The sequence below is a fragment of the Gallus gallus genome, chromosome Z, assembly GCF_016699485.2.
Source record: "Gallus gallus isolate bGalGal1 chromosome Z, bGalGal1.mat.broiler.GRCg7b, whole genome shotgun sequence".
Lineage (NCBI taxonomy): Eukaryota > Metazoa > Chordata > Aves > Galliformes > Phasianidae > Gallus > Gallus gallus.
Window position 1 is genome coordinate 37,893,341 of NC_052572.1, and position 23,622 is coordinate 37,916,962.

Consider the following 23,622-nt stretch of genomic DNA (forward strand, 5'->3'; position numbering starts at 1 on the left):
CTTTTTTGCTGCTTCTTGAAGCACAGTGTGAGTCCTTAATGGCCCAGGATTTGTTTGGTAATTAGGACCCAGGATATGAGGAAACACTAGTATAATTGGTACTAATTAGTCATACTGATGAGATTGATGCTCTCACCTTGGGAACTGTATCTGTAAGTGAAGAGACTGTGTTTTCAAACTACGTTTTTACATGACAGAGCAGTTCCTATTATTTTTCCCCAAGTCTAACCCTGTGGTGAATGGCAATATCAATTTCTATATTTCTGTATCAAGAAATGAAGACCTCATGGAAGTCACGCCCTGAAGAAGCTAGAAAGATCACTATGGAGATCCATACCTGAAATGTAAAAGGAACACATTCTGTGTTGTTCTTGTGTGGTGCAATTATTATTCCCTAATGCAGTTCCTTTCTCTGAAGCCTCAAAAATAAATTATGGAAACTGAATACCTCGGGGGCTTTATACATAAGTAATAAAATACACTTAGTACAATAATATATGCAATTTATGCTCTAGAGAAGATCTTTCCAAACTCCTCATGTTGCAGTACGTGGCACATGGAGTTACAGGTGTTTCCACAGATTTGCTGAGTTCACATGCAGTAGAAATTTCTGTTTCTCTGATAGCAAACAGATGCACACTTGCTACTCCAAATCAAAACATTTCCAGAGCTTAGCTGTGACTAGGATGAGGATTACATTTTAATCTACTATGGAAACAGTCTGATCCTTCTGACAGGTGAAGTGGGCAGATTTTGCTTTCATAATGGTGATTTTACATCTACTTGTGCAATACAGTACAAATCCTTCTACTATGTTTGCTGCGGGGGAATTTTGGGAACCCAGTATTGGAAATCTCTCGATCCTTATTTGATTAGATTGGTGGATGTAAACAGCAATAATTCACTAGCATAACAATTTTATGTCACAGATCTCCAAGAGTGTGGAACATCTGAGATCCTGAAAGTTTTGTAAATTTTAGCTCATCTCATGTGAAACTGAACACATATCATGCAGTCTTCAGTACTAATTCACATCAGCTGTAGTACTGGTGGCTTAATAATGCTGCTTCTACTGTCAAAATGTCTTGTGCTGCTGACGTCTTCTCTGTTTCTTTGTGGCACAGACAGACGAGGGATGGACCGTTTTCTGTACCGTGGGGAGTGCAGAGAAAGCTGTCCCCCAGGTCACTACCATTCAGAGCACACCTGTGTACCCTGCTCTGGTCACTGCGAAGTGTGCCTGGATTCTAAACACTGCAAAAGATGTTCCAGAGGATACTACCTTAACCAAAATATATGTCAGAAGCATAGCTGTAGAGAAGGTAAGCATCCTTCAGTGGAAGGAAAAAATACTTATTTCAAACTGGTACAGAAATATAGTTAAATATTTTGGTTCCTGTTCTGAAATACACAATCACATATGATCCTGAGCTCCTTAACTACTGCTCTGATTCTCTTCTAAAGCTATGCTAATGAAAAATTGAAATAATTCCCTCAAATTGAGTAGGATTACAAAAGAACAAGTGAGAAAGTAAATTGCTGCATATCTTGCTGCTTTTTGGATTTGTATAAAGTATGTTTCCAAGAACCTTGCTGAGTGCTTCCACATATTGGCCTTTCATTATCAGGATTAACAAAAAAAAATTGTTTCTTTCAAAATGCAGGTGAATTGGAAGATCCTGACTCTGAAGACTGTGTGCCTTGTGCAGAAGGATGCCAGAACTGTCAATTCGGTATGTAGTCCCATTACAAATATTTCTCCTTATTCTTAAGGTAGGGAGTAACAGTAGAATCATAGAATATCTCAAGAATGAAAGGATCCACAGAGATCTTTGTGTCCAATCCCTGGCTCCACACAGGACAACCCAAAATTTGTCCAAATGCTTCTTGAACTCTGGCAGCTGGGGGCCATCACCGCTGCCCTGGTGAGCTTGTTCCATGTCCTCCACTCCCTGGTGAAGAACCTTTTTCTGATATTCAACCCAACTCTCCCCTGACGCAGCTCCATGCCATTCCCTTGGGCCCTGTCACTGACACAGAGAGCAGAGTTCAGCACTGCCCCTCGGCTCCCTGTGAGGAGCTGCAGCCACCATGAGGGCCTCCCCTCAGCCTTCTCTACTCAGGGCTAAAGAAACCAAGGGACCTCAGCCGCTCTTCTCACATCTTGCCCTCTAGACCTTTTGAAACCCTCCTTTGGATGGTCTCTGATAGTTTTACATCCTCCTCCTATTGTAGCACCCAGTGCTGCACCCTGTGCTGGACGTGAGGGTGCACAGCACAGAGCAGATCAGACAGCCCCTCCCTTCTCCCCCCGTCAGTGCTGGGCCTGGTGCACCCCAGGTACGGTTGGTACTCTGGGCTGCCAGGGCACACTGCTGGCTCATGTTCCACTTGCCATCAGCCAGAGCCCCCACATCGCTTTCCAAAGTGTTGCACTCTAGGCTCTCATCCTCCACTTTATACATATATTCAGAGTTGACATGTTCCAGGTGCAGAATATGGTACTTGCTCTCATTAAACTTCATCTGATTGGTGATTGCACAGATCTCTAATTTGTGAAGATCTCTCTGCAAGGCCTCCCTGCTCTTGAGGGAGCTCTTCCAATTTTAATGTTTTCTTCAAACTTCTTCAGAATACCTTCAAGTCCTGTATGTAGGTCATTTACAAAGAGCACTAAAAGGAACTGGCCTCAAAATGCATCCCAAATAGTGACTGGCTGCCAGCTTTGTTGCCATTAGTCCACAAAGAACTAGACGCCATTGCATTCTCTTACCAACTAAACTGTTTATTTTTCCAGTTTATTTATTTTTAATATCAATTCTAAACTCTATCGCCAGCTTAAATAAGGCTTTGTATTAGTTTAGCTATTAAAGTTTGCAGCACATATTATCTTTTTTCTACTGGACTTTTGGTCTGATAACTCATACGGTAAAACACTTGACAACCCTGGTAACCAGCCATTTCACAAAAGTGCAATCAAGCCCAACATCTACTTCTGACTATGCCTGTATTTAGTTTATTACTCTCCTTTTCTCCATGACTTTTCAAAGATGATAGAGATCAGTTTGACAACCACTTCCGCCAGCTCCCTCAGAACTCACGTGCACATCCCATTATGGCCCATGAATTTGTGTGCACTGAGTTTGCCTAGATGATATCTGACCAGATCTTCCTTGACCAAGATAATGTCTTCTTTTCCCCAGACTCTCTTTTATCACCTGGGTCTGGGATTCCTGACTTCCACTCTTAGCAGAAGCAAAGAAAACATTCAATAACTTAACCTTCTCCATGTTCTAATTTATCTCTGTCCTCATGAGATTATCTCCTAAACCATGAATGTCCACTATTTTGGCATTCCTGGGCCACATTAAATGGAGAGGAATTGGCTTGCACCAGTGCTTCAGTTGTTGCTGAGTGATGGGTATGTGCCTGGGCCAAGATGGGCCACTCAGTGGGGAAGAGCTGCTGTCATGATGGTGCAGGGCAGGGGTTGGTGCTAATTAGTAGTTGTCCCAGGATGTGTTTAACCCACAAGCCACAGGTTGAACATGCCTATCCTAAATCATCTCCAGTCATAATATTCACTACATATTTACTCAGGTTCCTACATTCAAATCTCTGATTTTAAAAAGTTATTTTCAAAAACTTAAAAGATCAACAGAATGGATGTAAGTAAAACAAGTACTAAGTAAGTTAACTTCCACTGCTAAGTAAAGTCAGGGGGGTTAGAATGCCGGAGTCTGTTAAGGGGCATGTTATTAAGAAAACTCCTTGGTGGTTATGATGCATATATTACTGAGAGTTTATATAGGTTGGTTTAATGTTAGCTGTATTTGGAACAGAAACACAGCAGTGGTATAAAACCAAGATGCCAAACAGATTTTGCAAATTACTATGTGTTCCTGAAATAAAGCATGACCTATAAACTTCAGGCTTAAATCAAATCAGGTAGAGATGTTGTTTCTGTTTCTATTCTTAATATTCAGTGTGATTTCTGGCATATCAGTAACAATTCACGGATAAGATAAGGACAGTAATACCTTTCTCATGTCTCATCAGAAACTTAATACATTTAGAGACTCCTGTAAAAAGAAACATCTGAGCTGCCTGTCTGTTAGAAAACAAAAATGGATAATTTTGAAAACTGTAAAGAAATTCCACTTGAATAAAAAATAATATTAAAAAGTAAAAGAAAGTAAGTGAAGGGAAGAAGAATAAAGGAAGGAAGGAAGGAAGGAAGGAAGGAAGGAAGGAAGGAAGGAAGGAAGGAAGGAAGGAAGGAAGGAAGGAAGGAAGGAAGGAAGGAAGGAAGGAAGGAAGGAAGGAAGGAAGGAAGGAAGGAAGGAAGGAAGGAAGGAAGGAAGGAAGGGACAGTCTCTTATTGTACGAGATCAAATTAATTACCTTCTTCAGTTTACTCTGAGTGTAGGATCACTTACAGAAACTGTATGAACTAAAAAAGGAATATCAGACTAGAAGAGATAGCTGTGCTGTCTCAGAACTGAGCTGCCTTCAGTAGCCTGAATGACAATTAATTTTTGGCCTTTTTTTTTTAATTTTCATGTAGCACCAGAAAAAAAAACATTAATTACTGCCTTCAGTTTCGACCGTGCCTTTCAGTTTTGGGCAATGTTGTCCAGCTTTGTACAAACAGCTGAGTAAGATCTACTCTATTTTATCATGATGCTAACTGTTGCAGACAGAGCAAATAATGGAGGTGGATAGTATGAGAAGCCTCTCATCTTGATCATTAACAACCCTATGGATAGATTAAGACATAGGTACTATACCGCTACATCACTTTATGTCCTGTGCCAGATACTTCACAGAAGTATGCAAAACTTAACATTTAAGTTACACTGCTGGTGAGTGCTCACCAGCACTGAAGATGCAGGAGAAGATAAACAGTTTCTATAATACTGTCTCGGATCCTCAGAAAGCAATGTAAAATCCATTTCTTTTCCTCTGAGTTTTTTTGGTTTTTTTTTGTTTTTTTCCCCCAGAGCTATACATGTTTTCTGTGTCTAGACTAAGACTGTAGGTCTAAGGGACATTCAGAGTGGCAAACTCAAAGGCAGGTGTAGTCTTTGTTGCTTTAACACAGATGACGTTTTCTCTGAAATTAAGAAGATACTTCTCTCTCTAATTCACTTCAATAATTTTGGGGTTACTCAAATTTTTAGGAGATAAAGAATCTTTAAAGTGTCTTGGAAAATGGGAGAGGTTCCTGAGGACCGAAGGAAAGCCAGTGTCACTCTAATCCTCAAATAGGGCAAGAAGGAGGATCTGGGAAACTACAGGCCATTCAGCCTCACCTCTGTCCCTGGAAAGGTGACGGAAGAGCTCATTCTGGATGTCATCTCAAAGCAATGGAAGGAAGGAGGGTTATCACAAGTAGTCAACATGGATTCACCAAGGAGAAATTAAGCTTGACCAATCTAGATGCCTACCATGAGGTCTTGACTAGCTGGGTAGTCAAGGAGGAGCAGTGGATGCTGCCTACCTTGACTTCACCAAGGCTTTTTACAACGTCTCTCATAACATCCTTGTGGATAAGCTTAGGAAGTGTAGGATAAGAGGATGAACAGTGAGGTGAACTGAGAACTGGACTGGCTGATTGTCAGAGCTCAGAGATTTGTGATCAGCAACAGACTCGTTGGAAGCCTGTAACTAGCAGTGTTCCCCAGGAGTCATAGAATCATAGAATCAAAGAACTGCTTAGTTGGAAAAGACCTTAAAGATCACAAGTCCAACTGCAGCCTAATCGTACTACCCTAGCTCTAACAACCCTCTGCTAAATCATGTCCCTGAGCACCACATCCAAACGGTTTTTAAACACATCCAGGGATGGTGACTCAACCACCTCCCTGGGGAGCCTATTCCAGTGCTTAACAACCCTTTACATAAAGAAGTTTTTTCCTGATATCCAACCTAAACCTCTCCTGAAGCAACTTGAGGCCATTTCCCCTCATCCTATCACCTGTCACTAGTGAGAAGAGACCAGCCCTGCTCTCTCTGCAATCACCTTTCAGTTATTTGAAGAGACAATAAGGTCTCCCCTCAGCCTCCTCTTCCCAAACTAAACAGCTCCAGCTCCTTTAGTTGCTCCTTTTAGGGCATATTGTCCAAGCCCTTCACAAGCCTTGTTGCCCTTCTTTGGACCTGATCCCCAGGGGCAGGATTACTTCCCTAGTCTTGCTCACCACACCATTCCTGATACAGCTGGGTCTGGTCTTGTTCAATATCTCTTTTCATCAGTGATCTGAATTGACTTGGATGAAAGAATAGAATGCAGCCTCAACAAGTTTGCTGGTGATAAAAAGCCAGGAAGTGTGGCTGACACACCAGAAGGCTGTGCTGCCATTCAGCAAGACCTGGACAGGCTGGCAAGTTGGGTGGGGAGAAACCTACAATTGTCTGATTCTGTGACAGTCACCATTCTTCCTACAGACACTGTCAAGTACTGGAATATGTTACCAGAAAATTGCCTTAAACTGCACTAACTTTGTAAGGACTTATGGCTTTGTGTGCACAAAGCAGCGGCCAAAGCAGCAGATATGCACAGTGCAGTTCTCTTCTTCTGTCCACATTCTCTTGAAAGCATCTCAACAGATTTTCTGCCATACTAGCCCAACTAACATGCACACCACATTCCATGAGATTTGAAGTGTAGGCTTTTGTACAGGCATTGTAATTGGAAGTAGGACACTAAGACACAAGAACAAATGAAGTTTTAAGGTGACATTGTGTTTAAACCTAAATTTGTGCAATCTGCATTCAAATACGTTCCTACTACTTTGCAAGTGAACACATGAAAAATGAGACAAAATGCCTCAGAAAGTGTGCTGAATAAATTTTAATATTATGAAGCTTATGGTTTTGGTACCTCAGGTTTATAGCCCTATCATGGAGACTGAGCCTACTGTCTGGACCCATAGTGAGTTATTGCTCCCTCTCATTCAGATAGACCCAAAGAACTGCGTCTTCATCAGACAGGACCATCAGGCCATGATTAAATATTAATGACTTGTCTTCTGATGGGCACCAGAAACCACCATGTGTTCTCAATAATTAAATCTACTTTCCTCAATCGAGTCATCATTTGAAACAGAAAGTTCTTCTAAGACAATTTGATTAAGGAGGGCTTTCAACATGCTGCTTCAGCAGCTGCACTCCACCCTTCAGCACAATTACTCTCACTCCAAGCTTTAGATCACTTCAGAATGTTGCCAATATCTTCTTCAGACTCTTAAAACTGTAATGAGCGTTTGGAATTTTTTCAGAGTGAGCTCTACCTTTTTAAAAAGCAGTCACCAATAGGCCCATTCAGAACAAGAGAATATCACTAAGTTAAAACTGCAGATTATTGAGCCATTTAATGTAAATATTTTAAGAGAACTGCAAAGTCAACACAATGCAAGAACATAAAACCCCTGGTTGTTATTAGCTGTGCCTAAAATGCAACATATGGAACAAAGTGTTTTCTCAACTCCTTTCACATCTCTTTCTAATAATATAAATTCTACTCACCCTTTTGCATCTGCACAACATGCAGATACAAAGTACAACTACCTGTGAAGACAAGATGTGACAAACTTCCTTGATATGCAGTATCTACTGACTGGCGTATGTACACTTCAGAAGCAGAAACAGACACACCAGTAACAATGAGCACCTAGCTCACTGTGGAGCAAAATGTTTTCAACACACAAAGCTCAACCATATCATTGATAAATTAATGGCAGGTTGTGCGTGCTCTGTCCCTGAGGTGTTCAAGACCAGGTTGGATGGGGTACTGGGCAACCTGGTCTAGTACCAGATCTGGTGGTTGGTGGTCCTGTCTGAGGCAGGGGGGTTGGAATTTGTTGATCCTCAGGGTCCCTTCCAACCCAAGCCTTTCTATAATTCTTTGATTCTACGATTCTATGTTTCTATGATAATTCTTCCTCTCAAGAGGGACTTTGAAATTCAAGCTTTGTGCCAGTTTGTTTGCCTTCCTGACAGCGCCCTCCCATAGGGTGACATATTCTTGATCCAATTCCTGTTCAGCTACTGGCTGATTCAATTCCACTCAACTCACCAGACATTTGAAAATATGACATGTTACAATATGAATGCTTCTCAAGGTTTCCCAGAGATTACCTCATCTCTGTGTAATAAAATACCATGTATTCCATTGCCTTCTGATCAGTCCAGGTTTTTACGGAGAACAGCACAACATGGCTCTTGCAACATTTACAGCAGGACTGTTATCAAAGGCTAACACTGAGAATAAAATGCTCCTCAGTGAGGGCATAGAGTGGTGCAGATAAGGATCTTCAGAATAGTCATCACACTTTTCTCTTTCCAAGATATCTTACAAAAAATGTAAACAGTGAGAAACCACAAGGAACAGTAACCTGAGATTAAAAGTCCTCAAAATAGGCATTTAGCCTCCAGTCTGACTCTTCTCTGTAACAAGATAAAGCCTCAGCAACTCTCAAAGGTCTTCCAGAACCAAACTATTTTGTTTGGTCTGGGGTACAAGGGAACAAACATACATCCATAAAGGCAGGAAGTGAAACCGAATGACATGCAATTATTCCACAAGATCCATAACAATAAATCTTAAGGTGGGGGGAAAATAGGGACTTTAAGGTAGCATGAGGGAGAAAAACCGTAACTAGAGAAAAGTCAAAGAACCTATGAGATAGCTAAAGTGTAGCACTGTGAATAGATTCAAGTTCACATGTACAGACTGGGATTCTGGAAGCTGTGTTCATGACTAATGATAGAAAAGTGATTTAGTTCCCATAGAAACACAAGTGGCACAAAGGAAAACTTAATTTCTTCAAATCTTCCCTAATGATGACTAGACATTGGCTTTCAGAATACCAGAGAAAACTATAAGGATTCTTCTTTATCTAAGAGTAACTTCCTCAAGAGGTCAATTTTACAGGATGGGTTTTAGATTTGCAGATAATAGGACTCATTTCCACAGACTTCTGGTGTGAGAATATGCAATCTGTACAAAAAAAAGGATGCCCAACAATATTTTGAACATTTCTTTGATTATCAGTACTGACATTTCAGAAAAGGCAGAAAATCACATTAGAGGTTTGTCTTCCCCATCTATAGGCAGAAGATTCACTTGCACCCTAAGGATATAAGATATATATACATATGTCTTTGAAATTTTTATTTCTCTGAAAAAGAAAATGTCTTTTGCGAAATCCAGACTTGGGGATCAATGGAAAAAATCCAGATATAAGATTGAGCTATGACTTTTACAAACACAGGCATACAGTCTGCTGAGATTGCATAGATGCCTCTACGAGTAGTACAATCAGGGCAGTAGTACAAATTCTGGGCTGTAAGACACCAGACAAATTTTAACAAAAGCAAGTGTAGAGTCTTGTACCTGGGAAGAAAAAACAGTAAGTATCAGTACAGGTTGGGGGATGACCTGCTGGTGAGGAGCTTTGCAGAGACGGACCTGGAAGTCATGGTGGACAAAAGGTTGGCCATAAGCCAGCAGTGTGCCCTTGTGGCCAAGAAGGCCAATGGGATCCTGCAATGTATTAAACAGAGCATGGTCAGCAGGTCAAGGGATGTGATCCTCCCCCTCAACACTGCCCTGGTCAGGCCTCACCTGGAGTCCTGTATCCAGTTCTGGGATCTCTGGTACAAAAAAGACAGGGATCTCCTGGAAAGAATCCAGTGGAGGGCCACAGAGATGATAAAGGGCCTGGAGCATCTCCCCTGTGAGGAAAGGCTGGGTGACCTGGGTCTGCTCAGCCTTGAGAAAAGAAGACTAAGAGGTGATCTAACTAATGTTTATAAATATCTTAAGTGTGGGAGACAAAGGAACATGGCCAACCTCTTTCCAGCGGTCTGTGGGGATAGGACAATAGGAAATAACCATAAGCTGGAGCACAGGAAGTTCCAATATGAGAAAGAACTTCTTCACAGTAAGGGTGATGGAGCTCTGGAATGGGCTGCCCAGAGAGGTTATGGAGTGTCCTTCTCTGGAGATATTCAATACCCATCTGGATGCCTACCTATGCAGCCTGCTGCAGGGAGCCTGTTTTGGCAGGGGGGTTGGACTCAATGATCTCTAGAGGCCCCTTCCAGCTCCTACAACTCTGTAATTCTGTGATTCTATGAATCACTGTCTTGTTTGTTGGCAAATTTCTCCTCCATCTAATTCCTTGAATATGATCGCATCAGTGATTGAAAAGCAGAATAGCATAGCAATCTCTAATTATCAAAGGCTCAAAACTTAGTTGGCAGGAACCTATCAATCAATTTTCTTGAACCACCTAATTACTCTGAGGTTAAAGTGATGTTCCTTATACATTGTTTTTGTAATATGTCTGTAGCCCGTTTGGCTGCTTAATGCATTAATGGTCTAGATTTCATTTTAGAGTTATGTGCAATGAGAATCTGGAAGAAAAATACTGGATTAGACCAGAAATTCATCTAGCTCTGTATCCATCACTGAAGCTACAAATTTACTTCTAAAATTACAAAGACAAAGAAATTATACTTAGTCCTTCAAAAATTTGAAGTTCAGAAGCTTCACAAATCAAATCAGTAAAGAAATGTTAGCTGCTGAATCTTTCTGCTGGAATGAGTAAAGAATAAATATATTAAAATAAATAAAATCAAACAATTTAATTGATCTTGATTCAATGTTCTTGTTTTGACCTTTTGTGTTGGGAATTCTATTTAGAGAACAATTTATTGACTGAAGCAATGCAAATCTTTGATTATCCACATAGTGAGATGTTACCCATATGATTATTGCCTGCATACAATTTTTCTTGTCAATAGGAGATCTATGGCATTCAGATGTTAAAATCAGTGCCAAAATCTTCATTGATGTCCGCTGTGCAAACCTAGGATGTCTGGCTTTTTCTACTGGTAGGAGAGCACTCTTTGGGTAATGCTCCTCACCCAGAGGAATTACCTGCACAGTAAGAAACTATTTAAAGATTAGTGACCATCTCAGTCTGTTCTGACAATGCTCCCCAATGCACGGGATGTTCAGTTCTTTTGTTCATGGTTTTTAATACATAGCTTTCATGCTGCTTGCAGTCATCACATCACAGGTGGAGAAAACGGCCAGTAGAGTAACAACAAAAGATAACATATCAGCTGAATGATAGAATAATCTCTAAACAGCTGCTCTGAACATCCTCACTTAATTATTGCATACTACTGTTGTTGATGTTCCAATTTCATTTCTGTTGAAGTCCACTTACTTTTTATTTTAATAAGAGTAAGAATAAAACGCTAGTTCTTCTCTGAATTTATGTGAGAAATAACTTCTCTGGTATCACAGTTTGGACATTCACTTGAGGTGTAAGTCTCACAACAGTATTGATCCACAACATTCAGTGAAAAAGTAGGGCACTGCAACCATATATATATAGAGATATTTTTTTTTTAATAGTTTCCGTTGCTTAAGCTATTCCTTAAAATCTCTTCCAAAACATTATGCGTTTATCAGCAAACATATGTACAAATGTTGACATATTTATCAACATTTTAACTCAGTCATATGAACCATGGGGCTGTTTCATGGAATACATGTTATAATGCTGATGTTTGGTTTCATTTCATCTTATCTGCAGGTCATTACTACTTGTAACTATAACATATTAAGATTTTCTTTTGGACAGGAACACATGCCTCTTTTCCTTTGCTTTGTCAATGAAATACAGTAACAGCAAATATTTCTCTTTTAAAGTAAGATAATTGAGATTAGAACTGTGTGACTATTTCAGTTAACCAGCTTTATAGCTAGTTACTCAGGACAATCTGCTTTTATTTTTCTTCATCTTGATACCAATTAAAAGTAGCTTTAAATTAAAACAAAAAAGTTACCAAAAATAAAGGAAAGCCTAGTAAAAGTGTGTTGGATTTTTGCTTTTTTTTTTTTTTTTTTTTTTTTTTTTTTAGCTTTTCCTCTTTGCTTTGAAAAGGAATGTATTTTTAATTCTTTAAATCACAGTTACGTTTTCTGGCCAAAGAAGCTATTTTTCACCCCTTTAAATCTAACTGACATAACAATTCAGCTTTTTCCTTGGTTAAAATACCCATTATCTTCTTACTCCCCTTTCTGGTGATAGAACTTGTCAAAAACATGCCAGAATTGAGAGGAAAGAAGACGAAACAGAATTACTGACAAAAACCCTATATATGAAAAGGGGGGGAAGAAAAAAAAAACAAAAACAGAAAAAACAAAATAGACAAACAAATAGTTTTTCACATAAAGTGAAAGATCCAAACCACAGTTCTGGGTTCCAGAACAGAAACACAGAAATCTCCTTCATTTTCAGGGTTTGCTGAAATCTAAATTTTCAGCTAGGCCCATGTCTAGTTGAAATCCCACTGTGGCTGGACTGCACATTTCAGTTATTTTAATTGAGTAACCATAAAACTAAAACAAGAATGGTCTAAAAGTAGTTAAAATACATAATAACACTTGGTGATATATTACCACTTATAGGCTTAGTTTTTTTTTTTACATTATTGTAAATTATTGTTCAGAGGAATGTAAAAGGCGAATAAAATCTAACAGTAACTGTTGAAATCAAACAATTACTGCAGACTGGCCCTTAAAGGAAAAGTGCATTGTAATATAAAATCATTTGCAGTCATTATATTTAATTAATCTGGAAAAGAAAATTAACCAGACATTAAGTTCCATGCTCAGAATATACTCAGGTTTTCCTGAGAGCAAAAGTAGTTGAGTGCATTGTCCGTACTTTAGGCTCATGGCTGAGCCAATAAATACTTCAAGAAATTTAATTAAAAAAAAAAAAAAGTTTGTAAATGAATAAGGGAGTAAAAATAAAAGTTACAGTGTAAATACAGATTCTGTTAAATGTACCTATGCACTTAGCTTCAACTCCCAGCTTTATTGCATATAGTTGGTAAAGTTAAGCAAACATACCAGTCTTTGAAAGATCTGGGTCTAATTATACGCGATACCTTGGGTAAGGGCTACTCTAAAGTACAGTAGGCTGACTATGTGAAGTTTCCAAAACTTGCATCTGTCTAAATGTTATGAATGCTCAGATACAGTGAAACAGAGTCAGAGATTTTCAAAATGCTCAGGAGTTCATTTTTAAAATGGATATGCGTAGTAAGTATTTCACTAAGCCTCTAAGGTAGTACAACAGCAATCACCTGTAATATTCCTCTGTATATTTAAACAGAAACATCCTTCTAGCACAACAATGCCTGGCTTGTAACATTAATGCCCTTACTCCCTCACAGAGAAGGTAAAAAGCCCACAGTACTAATTCCTATCAACAGAAAGCATGAATCTTTGTCTTTAACCATTATTTAAACTTTGCACGTTTGAATGTACTGTACTGCAGAAGGGTGGGATGCAGAGAAGGGAACTGGGCTATCACTTTCTTACAGAAAAGGAAAAGAATCAAATTACTTTTTGTATGAACTCCAGATGATCTTTACTTATCTAAGAAAACTGCAATAAAACCAGAAAGTCACCAGGAAGTTTTGTTGTATCGAAGGCCATACATGTTAAAATATATTGAATTCCGTTTCCAGTGCTATTGAGAAATTCTGTTTCTGTCTTCAAAGAGTTGCTTAGACTCAATAGAGTGAAAATCAATGCAAATGAAAGCTATTAAATGTAGATAAAATATTAGCAGTTCTCATGGCAAGAAGTCTTTTGGAGCCTAACCTACTAATAAGCCCACTTTATGCCACAGAAACTTACTCGTTTCATGAACAAGTGTGTTCTAATTGAATATAGGATGAACACACTGACTTCAGCCCCAGAAGGTGTTTATTACTGCTAGACCAAGAACTATCCATTTAAAGGATACATCTATAAGAGAAAGAACAACGTTCAGTAAGGGATGATAAATAATACAATAGACAAATTGGCAAATGGCTTAAGGCCTCACTATCCCAAGGACAGCATATAGACCTAATTAAATTCTAGGATGGTCTTCACATAGGTAAGAGAGATACAGCAAGAATAAGAGTCCCCCAACACTGTAACCTCAATTGCACTCTGAATGACAGAGAAAAAATATTTCTTAAAGCATATGTATTTTCAGAAGGATCATAGTTTATAACCAGAAAGCCAGATGTGTGTCCCCTGCAATCAACTTCTGTTTTAAAAGTTTATTGGATAATAAATTAGAAACTGTAAAAATTCTTCAGTCAGATTTAGCTTCTGACTATGTGTTGGAATCAGAAAAGAGATGCATGTATAACTTTATACAGAGTTGTCAGCAGCAATAAACAAACAAATTCCTGATACCTGCCACAGTTAGACTGGCAATAGTACTCTGTGAGTGCTGCTACTCCATCTGAAAAGCCTACCATGCATGAGGTCTGTGGGTTACAAGGTTCTTCAATTGAACAAGAAGCAAACTAGGAATTCAGAATCCCCTTTATTTTGTGATCACAAATTTCAATAGAAAATCTATTCTATTTCTACAGTAAAACTTAAATGAGACAAGTTTTACTTCATATAATTTTATGAAGTTTTCACATTGCAAAATCATTAAGAAATTTGGATCTTCACCAAAGTCTTAGGTTTGAAGAAAGACTCCGAGCATTCTCAGACGAAAGGCAGTCATCAAGTTATTGCCATGACATATTTGGCCATCTTATATGATATTTGCTATCAGTACTTTTGTCTGAACTTGTATGTGGGCAGCAGAGTACAAGAAGGTGCTGCATGATTAGACACCAAGACATCTGCGATAATTTTTTGGTTATTTTGCCCTCTCATAAACATGCAACCTATGTATATATAGCAAACAAGCTATTCTTTATTCAATCATTCTTAGATACTTTCTCTTAGATTCCAAACCAGTTTAAAATTAATTTTTAAAAAAGGCACAGCAGCTTGGCTGAGACAAACTCAGATGCATGTACAGACTAGAGAAGAACTCACTTGAGAGTTCTGGTGGATGAAAAGCTAGATATGAGCCAGCTGTGTGCACTTCAGGCCGAAAAGGTAAATCCGCTCCTAGGCTGCATCAAATGAGGGGTGGCCAGCATGAAGAGTGGGAGGGGACTGTCCCCCTCTGCTCTGCCCTCATGAGACCTCACCTGGAGTACTGCATCCAAACTGGGAGCCCTCAGCTCAAGGAGGATGTGGAGCTGTGGGAGTAGGTCCAGAGGAGACCATGATACTGTTCAGAAGGCTGGAGCATTTGTCCTGTGAAGAAAAGTTGAGGGAGATGAGCTTATTCAGCCTGAAGAAGAGAAGGTTCCAGGGAGACCTGACTGCAGCCTTACAATACCTGAAGAGAGTTTATAAATGGGAGGGGGACTGTTTTTGCATATTCTGCTAGTGATGGGACAAGGGGAAATGGCTCTAAACTAAAACAGGAGAGATTTAAGTTAGATGTTAGGAGGAAATTTTTCACTCAAAGTGGTGAGGCACTGGCACAGGATGCCCAGAGAAACTGTTAATGCCCCATCCCTGGAGGTATTAAATACCAGGCTGGATGGGGTCCTGGGCAATCTGATCTCATGGGTGGCAGCCTTGTCTACAACAGGCAGTTGGGACTGGATGATCTTTAAGATCACTTCCAAATCAAGTCAGTCCATGATTCAGTGATTCCAAACACAATGGTCTTTGCTTAAAGACCTCTTAATAATACATTTACCAAACTCTTTCCAGAGGACACCTAAACACTGTGTTAATTTGAAATCACAGATGAAATCTGTCACAAACAGATGTACACTAGTAGTCAACAATATGGGCAAAAACTGACAGTAAACAAGGAAAGAATACGGTCATCAGAACCTGCCACAGGCAAAAGGGAAGAGTCCTTTCTTTCATGAAATCCAGAAAGTTAATGGAGTTAGTTACTAAAACTCTGAGTGATCCCAGGAGCTTTAACAATGTCTCTTTAATATATACTCTGTTCTTCCCATCAACAAACCATAAGAACTGTGTATGCAAGAATAATTTTCAAAAGGTAGTTAGGACACTGATGCACTTTGCTCTACACTGATCTATTGCATCAACTGAGTGATTGTAAACATGGCTCCCAACAGTAGAACATGCTACAAGGAGGTGACAGAGAAAGGAAAACAAATATCTCTGTGTGTAAGTGTCCTTAAAAAAAATTAGTTTTCCACAAAAAGAATCTCTGGACAAACCAAATGTATTTTATCTGGAAGTAAAAGGATAAAGGAGGACTTCATAGAAAATATTTTCATCTTTTAAGGGTATTTCCTGCCTTAACATAAAATCTAATTCAAGAAACACTAGATTAGGTGATTGCTGTTCCTGACTGTGCTCTAAACAGTAAAAAGAATATTGTCACAAATCTGTAACATTTCTGTGAAAAACTTTACACCTCATAAATAAATTGCTAGAACTACTTACAAAACCAAGTGCATGTTGCCTAGTAAGTTTGCATGTGTAAAGTGTGATTTATTGTAGACACAATTCAAAGAGACTCAGTGAATATTTTGTCTTATGAGTACTAATAATATCAAAAATGATTTATAGGCCTTTCATGGTAGAACAGTTTATAAATACATTTTCCCAAGTTGTTGCATTTCCTTCCACTCTGTTCCCTTAGGGATACTTGAGTAAGGTAAAAGAAATTGGAAGCTAACAGCAGATAATGAAAGGGTATAGAACACAGTCTTCCCTTCATGTGAGCACAAAGCTATATCCATCACTGTAAAAGGTTTAAAGAGTTTTATAGCACTTTTTTGTTCATTCAACAAAATTTCTGAATGCAAAAATTAATTTTCTGATGACGATGTTAACCCAAAACATGGTGCCAATAGATACATATATAGAAACTACAGATCTGAATACTTCAGTTTCTCCTTTTAAGATTCATTTTGCCCAGCTTGAGCTCTTGAAAAGGCTCTCCATTTCAGAAAATCACTTCCCAATTATTCATCACTTTCTAAGTACTTTGTGCTGAGGACAAAAAAAATACCAATCATTGGAAAAAAATGCAATCTAGGACTTCATTATGGAAGAGAATATCTCTAAGAAGTGTGAGCAAGGATCCTGATAGAATAATGTTCTAGTTATAACAAGATATGACTGTTATTTAAATGTAAGAGATCTTAATATAAAAATTTTGCAATGTTTTTCTTTGGCATTCTGGCATTGACTCTGAATGTTATGTACATAATTTCACATTTTTAATTTCAGATGACCCAAGAATCTGCATAATGTGTGTTCCAAACTACTACAAGTGAGTATAGCTTTCCATGCAAAAATATGTGCTTAACTACATATATCATATAAATCGGTACATGAATGACACGTATCTTGTCTCACTCCTATCAAGTATTGTCTATCCAAGAACAGTAACTGTGAAAAAAGGTTGAGAAATGCTGAAAAACTAGCCAATCATATACAATCAAGACTATTTACATCTTATGTATTGACATAATCTTTGCATATATGAAGAGAGATGAACAGAAAGCGTAGACAAGTTAATTATTTCTTCTGGGTCTGGAACTATGCACTTAGTATGTTATGTCCAGTTCTTGTACTTGCAGATCAGCAGGAACTTAAAAATCTAAAAACTTTAAGCAAGGAAAGAGAAAGTAGTGCAACTGAAACTTTAACTGAAGAGAAATAAGTATTCAACAGTTTTTGAAAAAGAGATTTAGGAGATCTCTGTAACCATTACTATGACGAAAAATTGAAAAGCTATCTACGCTACTATGAAAGAGCCACTTAATCTCACTGTAAGCAGTGGCCTTGGGAGAGGGAGATGACTGTCCCTCTCTACTCAGCTCTTGTGAGGCCCCATCTGGAGTACTGCTTCCAGGCCTGGGGCCCCCAGCACAGGAAGGCCGTGGAGCTTTTGGAATGGGTCCAGAGGAGGGCCACTAAGATGATCAGAGGGTTGAAGCGCCTCTCCTGTGAAAAAAGGTTGAGGGAACTGGGCTTGTTTAGTTTGGAGAAGAGAATGCTCCAGGGAGACCTCATTGTGGCCTTCCAGTACTTGAATGGAGCATATAAACAGGAGGGGGAACGACTGTTTACAAGGGTGGACAGTGTGATAGGTCAAGGGGGTATGGTTTTAAACTGAGACAGGGGAGATCTAGGTTAGATATTAGGAGGAAGTTTTTCACCCAGAGGATGGTGTCACACTGGAACAGGTTGACCAAGGAGGTTGTGGGTGACCCATCCCTGGAGGCATTCAAGGCCAGGCTGAATGTGGCTCTGGGCAGCCTGGTATAGTGGTTGGTGACCCTGCCCATAGCAGAGGGGTTGAAACTCAATGATCGTTGTGGTCCTTTTCAACCCAGGCCATTCTATGATTCTACAGAGAATGTATATATTATATGTTTATAATTATTTATAGAATCATAGAATCATAGAATCGCCAAGGTTGGAAAAGACCCACAGGATCACCCAGTCCAACCATTCACCTTTCACCAATGGTTCTCATTAAACCATGTCCCTCAACACAACATCTAAACGTTCCTTGAACACCACCAGGGTCAGTGACTCCACCACCTCTCTGGGCAGCCCATTCCAGTGCCTGACCACCCTTTCAGAGAAGTAGTATTTCCTAACGTCCAGCCTGAACCTTCCCTGGCGCAGCTTGAAGCCATTCCCTCTAGTCCTATCACTAGTCACACGAGAGAAGAGGCTGACCCCCAGCTCACTACAACCTCCCTTCAGGTAGTTATAGAGAGCAATAAGGTCTCCCCTGAGCTTCCTCTTCTCCAGACTGAATAATCCCAGCTCCTTCAGCCACTCCTCATAAGACTTGTGCTCCAGACCCCTCACCAGCTTTGTTGCCCTTCTCTGGACACGCTCCAGGGCCTTGATGTCCTTCTTGAAGTGAGGGGCCCAAAACTGGACACAGTACTCAAGGTGCGGCCTCACCAGTGCTGAGTACAGGGGGACAATTACTTCTCTGTCCTGTTATAGCCACAGTATATGGATTTTTAAAAAATTGAATTATTTGTACTTAAAAATGCTAATTTCTTACTAAGGTTGAAGAGATAACCACAAACACATCTTGAATCCTTCATTAGAGGAATGTTTTCTGTTTATGAGAATGATAATAGAGCCTTGCCATTACTGTACGTAGAAAGTGAAGAAACTCAATAGCCTCAAATTTTACTTTATGTTACAGATATAAACAGAGTTGCTATAAACACTGTCCAGACAGTACCTACCGTGATGAAAGTTCCCTGCAATGTAAAGAGTGTCCTAGCAACTGTGATAGCTGTGACAAGGACAAGTGTGACTTCTGTAAGGAAGGCTTTTATCTCTCAGGTAAGCAAAATAACGTGGCATATACATGAAAGCATTTCAGAGCTTTTCTTAGTGAAAGAGTCTGGATTCAACTTCTTCAGTTCAAAGATCTCTCCTGTAGCAGAAAGTAGAGACCAGGGATGTATATATTTATATATAAGATACAACTCCAAATATTTGACAACAAATACCCAATGCTGGGGGGGAATTTTTCTATTATTTATATACATATATATAGAAAATATATTGAAGTATATATCAACATAGATACGTATATATTTCAACTCAAATCTATTTAATTCAGACAATGTGAAAGGAGTGATTCTTCACTCACAGAATGACATACATAGAAACATTTCCTTACTGTGGAATTTAAGGTACACATAAAGTAATGAGTCTTAAACACTCTCAAAAGACTTTTGTTCAACCACAAAGTTTCACATCAAGTTCACAGAAGACTCTGAATCTGATGACGTTATTAGGAAAATATGAATCAGTCAGATCTAGTTCAGACATTGTGACAAATATGAAAGGCAGGAAATATTGAGGTTATGGTGTTTTTATGCATTGTCTTCTAGATATGCCCAATAGTGAGCTAAAATATGCACCACATTTACAGAACACTGTGGTCACAACATGAGGTGGTATAGTGGCCTATTTTTCTTTTAACTGAAAAATTATCCTTGCAACAACTTCAAAGGGCTTTGCCAAAGCATGCAAATCCCTAAGCTGAATCAGGCTCACCTGAGCTTAGCTTTGTATTCACCAGAAACTGGAGATTCATCTAATCCTCAAAATATGCATACATCTAGCAATTTTAGGGAATTCTACACTTAGATTTTATAGAGAGCCAATGGGAAGCAAAATGGACTTAAGCACAGAACTTTGATTCACACTAAGACTTGTATAAGATGCATTTATACGGGATTTAAGATATGGATGAAAACCCACCTGCACTGATTTCAGTGCAAGTTGTTCAAAGCTCCTCAAATTTTGTAGAAGCAGCTGAACTGAGCAGAGGATTCACAAAAAAAGTTTAGCTTCTATATCTACCAAAATGTTCACTATTTCACTATATATTGCTTGTTTGTCTTAATCTGTTTATTGTTGGAGGCAGATATGTGTTCTGGGTGAGGTATCTTCTTGTCCTGATTGGATGGGGTCAGTTGACAACCTGATGCCAGGCTCTGATTCCGTTGCAGGTGGTACATGCGTGACCAAGTGTGGAGACGGCTTCTTCACTGATCACATGTCTAGAGAATGTGAGCCTTGTCACAGGAGCTGCACAACGTGTGTTGGGTACAGCTATGAGAATTGCACTGGATGCCCAAAAGATTTCCAGCTTTCTCATGGACGGTGTCTGAATCCAAGAAATTATCCACCCATTGGGAAATTCTTCAGCGGTAAGTTGCAACAGACCCCTTTATTTTTGATTTGAAGATACTAAGAGCTTTAAAAAGAGGATATCAGCATCATGCAGTCTGAGTAAAACTAGACTTCAGTTCAACATACTATCATTTAAAAAAATATACTGACTAAAAACATTGCTTTGATCACAAACAGAAATCCATCTCCTTGCAAATAGCATTACACTTTAATATACCTTAGCTGGCCTTATCTGAAATACTGAGTATTATTTTATCTAAATATATGAAGGTTTAATTTTTTTTTTTTTTTCTGTCAAAAAAGATGAAAAAGGTTGAGGAATGGGTTTTAGACCAGAACTTTGCCTATCGATTCCCTACAGATTGGTGAATACAAGTTGGAGGAAACCAAAATGAACCAAATGTGTATTTGTGGTGTTTACTTAACAGCAACACTCCTTCTTTCTCGTCCCCTCCTCACCAAGAGGAAATGTACTCTACATTACACACACATTGTTGTCCAAAGGAGTGAACACAGAATGTAAAGCTACACTGACTTGTGAGCACAATGAATCTAGACAGCAAGGCTTGCAACTGGTGCTTTTAAACAACATGTACACCATAACCTCCAATACAGAGCAGGATTTCCTCTAGAGTTTCAATATCTGCATAGCTGATTGCTGTAAACAAAGAGAACAGTCACTAATACAATCTTTTCACTCTTAGAGTTGTAAGGCATCAGCTGGAATAACAGATTCGTTTTGGGGTGCAGTGTATAAAGAAGTGGGTCAGTTGGACAGGAAACAGTGAAGATATTCAGAAATCTACAAAGAAGAAAATATTAACAATTAAAAGCTGGGACAAATGAGGGTCTTGGGACTAAACAAGAATGTCACAAGAGAAACACAAAGCATAGAACACATCAGGGCTCTGTATGCACAGTTAAACAGAATTTAAAATGCAGAAAAAATATAAGATTTGACATGGGAAAAAAAAAAGAGACTTTCAAATGGAATAATAGACTAATAGACTCTTTGAGAAGGATTTGTAATTTGCATCACTTGAAGTCCTTGATAATGCATAAATGACATCTGACAGGAGTGGTTATTGAGGAGAGTGTAAGACTAGATGACTTATGGCCCCTTATAGATTTATTTTTCTATCAGACACAACTTTTCTACTGATTTCTATGTCTTTATTTGCTCAAATACTTCAAAGAATTACTATCCTTGGATCTCTATGAACTTGCATTAAAAATTAAGATACAGCAAAAATATTTTCAGAAAAAATATTGACCATTTCTAGTCATTGCCTGTTTAAGAAGAAATGCTGTATCAAAAAGAAGAAAGTTTCTTCACATTAGAAAAACATCAGAGAGACCTATAAAGGAGAGATATTAAAAGAAAGTTTGTCTCCTCCATGCATTTCATTGTATTTCATTCAGATGAGTATTTTCCCAATTTGAGGCACTCTGTGCTGTGAAAAGAACATGTCTGTAGGTTGGCCTATCTATTGGTTATCTACTTTTATTGTCAAATGAGATGACTTGTTAGCCTTTTTCTTTTGAGCAGGCAGCTGATGTAGTTCTCTATCCGTCAGCCTTATGATGTGGAAACTGTTTCTCTCCACCTTGCATTCTGTTTCCCCTTGCACCCAGTAGTTAAAATACAGTTTTGAGACATTTTGAACCTCAAGACACATCTCTCCCTGAGCTGTACTGGCTTAAGCATTGGCAGCTGCTCTAAAGTCAAACAGTTCCTGCTGTGCTTGGTGACAGGAGACCACGAAACCTGACTGGAGGTTCTTCCCCTTCTCAAATAGACTTGCTGGGATGTGGCAGCAGCTGTGGTGTGTAACTGCTGAGAAAGTGACGATGAACTTGGTGATATTGTGAGCCTTTTCCCACTGGAACATTTTTCCAAGTAGTAGTACTTTTCAAGTCAAAATGTGAACAATATTGTCCCTGTCTTTACTGAAGCCACACTCTGATACCTGGCTCTCAAACAAAACAAAACAAAACAAAACAAAACAAAACAAAAAAAACCTTTCCTTTGTTAATTAGCAATAAAATATAAACAATTGATTTTTTTTATATCACTCATTTCTTTTGCTGATGCATTCAAGAAGATACCAGCTGAATCTAAATTTCCAGCTGTGCCATTTATACTTGAAACTCTTGCTCCACACTCAATGAATGAAGGAATCAGGCAAAACTGAAATATCTTTATTTAACTCTAGAAATACCACACGCCAATAGAGTTGTTCCCAGTTAGAAACTACAGCACAATTCACACCCAAAGGGGGGTTCAAATTGCCTGGATAATTTTAAAAAAGAAAACAAAGCATAGAGAAACAAAACAAATACAAAAACAAAAACAGTTTCAGTATCTGTTACAGTGACTTTTTAAATTGTCATTAGATTTCTGAAAACCAAGAAAATGTAGATGAAGCAGCCACTGCCTTTCATTGCAATGTTCAGCAATGTTCCGTACTACATAAAGCACAAGACTGAGCAAAATGAAAATCTACCTGCTCTTCTCCAGACTGACAGTCAGTGAGTATTCTGGCTAGCATGACTATACAGAAAAAAGCTCCTGGAGCAATAGACCATCTCCAGATTTTCTTAAATATTTCTGCAGGGCCTCTTCTTTACCATTATGTATTTGAAAGAAGATTATGGGAACTAAGAATTACTTTTTTTCTTCACATGGTTGCCAATTCATGGCAACTTCCAAAGTTTTCCACTGCTTCCCCTGGATAGATCTCCAAATATTTTAACACAGTTTATGTTTTTATTCTTTCAGAATAATTTTATTATTATTATTATTATTTTATCTATTTATTTACTTATTTACAGATACTTTGATTGTCTCCAGGGTGATTTCTTCTTGGTAAAATATTGGGTTCTTCCATCCCATCCATCATCAAATTCACTTTCAAAGGGGAACTTGTCATGCAGTGTGGGTTCTTCAGAGGATATTAAAGTAATTCCATTTTTGTTCACCAGTCCAG

The 23,622-nt window shown here is 38.7% G+C and overlaps 1 protein-coding gene across 1 annotated transcript in view; it reads left to right on the forward strand.

Moving 5' to 3' along the window:
* PCSK5 (proprotein convertase subtilisin/kexin type 5) overlaps window positions 1-23,622 on the forward strand; it is a 262,061-nt gene that overhangs the window by 213,447 nt on the left and 24,992 nt on the right. The window contains exons 23-27 of the mRNA XM_015280354.4: window positions 1,125-1,322; window positions 1,665-1,733; window positions 17,174-17,216; window positions 19,125-19,267; window positions 20,449-20,649. Coding sequence (XP_015135840.2) covers window positions 1,125-1,322; window positions 1,665-1,733; window positions 17,174-17,216; window positions 19,125-19,267; window positions 20,449-20,649 — 654 coding nt within the window. The remainder of the gene's footprint in view (window positions 1-1,124; window positions 1,323-1,664; window positions 1,734-17,173; window positions 17,217-19,124; window positions 19,268-20,448; window positions 20,650-23,622) is intronic.